The sequence below is a fragment of the Phoxinus phoxinus genome, assembly GCF_949152265.1.
Source record: "Phoxinus phoxinus genome assembly, chromosome: 11".
Lineage (NCBI taxonomy): Eukaryota > Metazoa > Chordata > Actinopteri > Cypriniformes > Leuciscidae > Phoxinus > Phoxinus phoxinus.
Genome location: NC_136886.1, coordinates 22,302,129 through 22,308,128, shown reverse-complemented (window position 1 = coordinate 22,308,128; position 6,000 = coordinate 22,302,129). Strand labels below are relative to the sequence as shown.

Below are 6,000 nucleotides of genomic sequence, written 5' to 3'. Positions count from 1 at the left end.
ACATTTAGTGATGCACAAGAAGGAAGCATCCGTTAAGAACCAAGGGGTGTAAACTTTTGAACTGGATCATTGGTGTAAATTGGTCTTATTTGCTTAAAAATGCATTCATTAATTTAGTCCAACCCTTCAGAGGCTAAATAAGATATTAGCATGTACAACACAATAAGAAAAATTTAAACATCATCATCTTGCTCAAAAGTTTACCCCTGGCTCTTAATGCATCGTGTTGCATTATTAAGCATTACCTTGCAGATTCTAAAAGATGTACAATAGGTAAACGTATGACTGTAACTATACATTGCAATCATTTTGTAAGGTTTAAAATATTAATTTAAGAGCTCAGTGTTGAGACCTTTCGCCGGGATTTGATTGACAGGTGATCTGACCAATTATATTGCAGATACACGCCATTTTTGTTCGACAAACAAACCAAATCAGTTAGTAGATTAAAGGCAGTGGACTTGAACTTGAAAAATAGTGTGTATTGATTTCTTTTTTAGAAATTTGTGCTATAACTAGAAGAGATTATCAGTTCACGTGCTGCTTGAACTGAGGCCTACACATTAAAGCACCACAAAACAGTATTTATCGTTTGAATTTCATAAAAATAAAAAAAATTGAAAGCTGAGACTTTATTTCAAACCAAAAGTACCCTGCTCTGTCTTGTCTGTTGGCACATTGTCAGTGTCCTCTTTGCTCCGACCGAGAACATGTGGAGTGAGAGAGGAATGGCTTGTCGGACGTAGCAACAGTAACCAAGAGGGGCGGGTCTTTGTGAAAGGTCAATTTCAAATCATTTAAATCTTTGTGGACTCGGCCGGACTCGACTCGGACTCGGATGTTAAGGACTCGGACTCAAGTCCGACTCGACCCTCTTTGGACTCGGACTTGGACTTGTACTCGGTTGTTAAGGACTTGGACTCGACTCGGACTCGACAAAGGTGGACTCGGACCCAACACTACTACCCACGCACAGTTAATAATTCCGCAAATAACTGCAATTGCAGATTTTGAACAGAGATGGCGACAAAGAGGAAAAACGACGGACTGCAGCTTTAAATGAACGAAATGGCTCGAAAAAAGATTAGTTCACTTTGATGAGATCGAACAAGAGAGTCAGTAAAATGATCCGAACTTCCCATCCTCGTATGGCACGCGCATACCCCCTACACACACACACACACACACACACACACACACACACACACACACACACACATCTATGAATGAATTGATTAAATATAAACTATTTTGATATAATTATTATTAATAAGTATACATTTATTAAATTAAACATGAGACTACATTCCATAGTAATAATGTCAATCCGTTGGTTGGGTCAGATACAGTATTTATCTAACCGGCTTACTGGTGTGTCAGTGTTTATTTTTTTATATAACCACATAGCTTGTCATTTAATTAGTTAAAGGTTCTCTAAGCGATCCTGGGTGACGTCACTTCTTGTTGACGTTCGAACTATTGCCAAACAAAACGGAGGCTAGCTAGACCCTCCCTCCTCCTCATCCGCGCACTAACAACCCAAACCCCACCCCCAAATCCTTCTTGTCGGTTATTGGCTGGAACACTGTTTGTTATGTTGTGGTGCGGGTTAGCCCAGTTTGTTTTTGTTGCTGTTTGCGGAGCCTGGGGTGTCTACAGAGACCGCGTTTTTTTAGAGTGTGTTCAGGAGACAGACAGCTAGCGGATAGTGAGGAGATATTTGCTGTATGTGACAAAAAAATGTTTGGCCTAAAAAATGCTTGACATCGCTTAGAGCACCTTTAAGATATACTGTGATTTTTGACATTTGAACATGACATTTTTTTTCATGTATGCACAGATGTTTCATTGAACGTTAGGTCATGAAAATTTGCCTAAAAGTAATGGAAAAGTAATCTAAATTTATTTAAATTAGAAATGTGTACAAACCCTGTGCATTTCACATACCTTTCCTGTACTTTTCATTACAGGTCTAATGAAGAAAGACGGGCAAGAAAAAGGCAAATGAGGCATACTAAAAATAATTTATGAGACATTTAATAAGACATTTTTACTTCTCTTACCATGTACTATATTTTGACTTGTATTCTCTGCTATCGGTTTAGGCACAAAAGCCAAACAAGTGTGCTAAAGTTTAAATGTGTGTGGCAGTGGGTATAAGGTTGGCTTTTTTAAGTAATCTTGCTTCTTGCATTTTCTAAAGCAGTGGCTAACATGATCTTAGATGTGCATATGAAAGGGTTCTGTTTTGTGTGTTTTTGGCTACAGGTGATGTGAACTGGGGAAAGAAGATTGAGGAAAGTGTGTAAAGGATGTTAATGTCTAACCACAGATATATATGTACAAAAATCTGAGTAATTTGTACAAACAGATATGTATATGTTAGAAATGTATAGTAAAGTTTCACCTATCTTTATCAGAACTAATTAAACCGTTTGATACCTAAATATATAACAATAAAATATTTGACTTGGCATGTTATTCATACAAACAATGCTGGTATTTTAACCATAACCCTTTTCATTATCAAGTAAATCCATTTTTTTTAAATCCAACATTGAGACTTGCTGAAAATATTCACTTTTATTTAAATGTTAAAAATTAATACTTGTAACTGTAAAGCATACTGAAATAACATTAAAATTAATACAAATAACTTGACTATGTTCGTTGACATTGCAATGTGACAAGTCAAAAGAAGTAACTGGATTATTGCTTGGAAATGTAGGCTATAATGAAACGTTTTCCAAAAAATAACAACGTTTATAATATATTACTAGTAATTAACGGATTCAAAGTTTTGTTTTATACTAGTACCATGTTGTAAGTCATAAGCATTGTCATGCCTTCACTCGCTATAACTTCCGTCCGTCTCGTTCACTCAGATGTACGTCATTGCTATGCTTACGTTGAACGAGTGCCCACTTCTGGCGGAACCTGCAATGGGCTGAACTGGAACCCTATGACTGGAACGTCCTAAGCCCTTGATCTATGGAGTTGATGTATTATTCTCCTTTTTAAAAAAAAAAATCCATTTACGAATTTGTTTAATGCAGCATCCAAATGTATGTTTGGGTTGTTTTAAATAAATTAAAAATTATATATATATATATATATATATATATATATATATATATATATATATATATATATATATATATAAAATAATAATATATAATTAATATATCACCTAGTTGTTTGTTGTGGAGGTGATTAGATATCTGTGGTTGGTTACGTCACAATCGTACTGCATGGTGGGACTGCATATAGGTGCCTGAAGTGTATATGAAGTAGACTCGCTCCCTTGGTCAAAATCGAGGGAACCAGGGTCTTACCATTTAAACTTCCCTCGTCCACTTCAAACTGGCGACAGGGATTCCCCCGAGGGGAAGTGCTTAGGGAAGTTTGCAAGTGCGTGTCTAAAAGTGGACTGGAACGCAGGACGCGAGTGCTTAGGGTGGGCCCTGCCATTTGGGACAGGGCCTTGGGATTCGATTTACACAGGCAGACAGGAAACCGCTGTACAGTGCAACAGTGAAAACGGGCATTCCGGAAACACACATAAACAGATTTATCTGAACCCCTATGATCTGAACAAGCAGGCAATGACTGACAAGGAAAAACATATAGTACAAAGGAATTTTTGTCACAAGTGGAACCTAACACCCCTGTACATTTTTTACCCCACAATCAGTCAAGGGCCAGGCTTCATTCCTCTTTTTATTCAATAGTCATTTAAAATGTCCTCAATAATTTAAATTTCTGTCCATTATTGTGGAAGGGTGACCGCATAAAAGTACATTTTAAAAGGTTTTCAGGGGTGGATATTGTTGTGGTGTCAGTCGCATGGTGGCGATGAAAACAACACATGTTCGGAAAAATACTGAGATAAGAAGGAGACGCAGACAGTGTTGTACGCTACTGTCCTCTGCAGTTTGTGATGGAGCAGATTCGGCAGCAGTGGAGCTGTGAGTCTGGACTGTGTTTGACCGGACTCAATGTTCGGCATTGATTCAGAGAGATCATATCATGGAGATCCAGAACAAACCAATTCCAGAATTTAGAACCTGAAGAACAACCTTTAACGTTACATTCTTAACTGTAAGTTACTGCTTTATCTGCTGCTACGAAGCTGTTTTTTCAGTTCTGCATAGTTTGTTTTAGTTAGTACATTTACAAAACACACATACTAAAATGCGTCACAGAATGTGTCTGAAATTAGATAATGATCAAACAATGTTAATAACGTAATTTTGTCATTAGCGCTAAACTCGCTAATACTGTTTGCGTCGGCCGTCTCCTATAATAACCGTTTAACGTTACATGTAACTTACATTCCTTGTTTTGGTAATAATATATTAAATTATAGAGTCATTTGGATTATAGGAGTATTGTGTTTTAGTTTAATGTGAGGATATTGGCGTGTTTGAGTTTAACGTGAGTCGTTATTAGGTGTGCTAACATGCTAATTACGTTAGCTGCAGAGATCAGACACGTCATTCGTAATACAAAACATTTAAATGCGAAGAAATAAGTAAACGTTTAATTTATTCAGAGACACTGTTTTAATACCCAATACGTTATAATAACAAGTGTTTTGGATATAGTTTGTTTATATGTTTCTCGTTAATTGTCATTTTGTATTGTGTTTTACACACAACACCTATTAACATGCTGGTAAATGCAGTTTAATCTAAGTTAGTTTAATGTCAGTGCATATTACAAGAATGGGTTTTATTTATTACAGAATGATACGTGTTGGTAATGTATTCGTTAGGTAGGATTGGTGTTAGGCTATAACATTTACCTTGGAAAACTGTTTTAAAACAGTTTAAAACTTGAACAGCATTCACTCGTAATTTAGTAAAGAACACGTTAGTTAGAGGATACGTTGCATTTTCTGTGTCTAAATACTAAGTACTAAATAATTTACAACAACCCCCTAAAGATGTTTTTAACATTTTCTTATTCTGAATGTTTGTGTACATTCAGGCTGCGGAATCAATATAAAATTGACTGCATGAACTTGACATTTCTGGAATTCCTACTCACATGCCTCTATACAATTCTTTACATATTGAAGCTTAAGACTTTTGTAATGTGCACTCAGATTTGTTTATAGAAAGTGATTTGTGACTGTCCAATTAGTGCTGAATTGCATGTGTGATGTAATATTATTACTAATGAAAAATCTGCCAAAATCTGTTGGGTTCATTACATAAGATGGAATGTTTGACTACTTTCCTGGCTTTGTCTTTTGTTTTTAGATTGTCAGCACTGCTGTAGTCTTCGCCATGGTGCAGAAGTATCAGTCCCCTGTGAGGGTGTACAAACATCCTTTTGAACTGGTCATGGCAGTAAGTGTAAAACACAGTCTTAACACTCAACAGTTCATTTTATTGTTGACAAACTTTTTTATCTAGTTTTATTGTGACCACAACAATGTGTCCCTTATTTTGCCACACTGAAGGTGGCAACCCTATTTAGCATCCATCTTTTCACATGCAATAGAAAGTCACTCTCACAACATGTCAATCTCACAACAGTTCCTATACGAGAGATTTATAGATTACCATGACAGAATATCTTAATTGAAGATAGTTAACTCCACATCAGCTACATAAATTCATCAACTAACCATTCAGAGACGTCCTGTTGCAAACCAAATTTTTAAGACTCAATCACATTCGCAGAATATTTGTGCTGTTTGAACGGAACCGGACTGGAGAACTAGATGTCTGTCATGTCATACAGTGCGAGAGAGCCGCTCTGCTAAGGGTTATATTTGTGGTTTTACTTTTGTTTACTTACAGCGAGGGAGATATGAGCTCTGCGGCATCTGAAGGTTTTAGATCCAGTCACTGTTCTCCAACAGAGCGGCTCCCTTCAGTTTTGTGTTCTCTGCGCAACTCAAATGCCATGTCATGCGCGAAATGCTGAAAAGGACATGAGGCGCATTAAATGTGTCCGGCTAGCGCATGTTTACATGAGCTGTTGTCA

The 6,000-nt window shown here is 36.8% G+C and overlaps 1 protein-coding gene across 6 annotated transcripts in view; it reads left to right on the top strand.

The window, feature by feature from the left end:
- The first annotated feature begins 3,561 nt into the window (after window positions 1–3,561).
- The window catches only part of LOC307007413 (SEC14-like protein 1), a 254,101-nt gene continuing 251,662 nt past the window's right edge, over window positions 3,562–6,000 (top strand). For all 6 annotated transcript variants that reach the window (XM_079629446.1, XM_079629445.1, XM_079629442.1 and 3 more), the window contains exons 1-2: window positions 3,562–4,101; window positions 5,268–5,357. In XM_079629446.1, coding sequence (XP_079485572.1) covers window positions 5,295–5,357 — 63 coding nt within the window. In that variant the 5' untranslated portion in view covers window positions 3,562–4,101; window positions 5,268–5,294. The remainder of the gene's footprint in view (window positions 4,102–5,267; window positions 5,358–6,000) is intronic.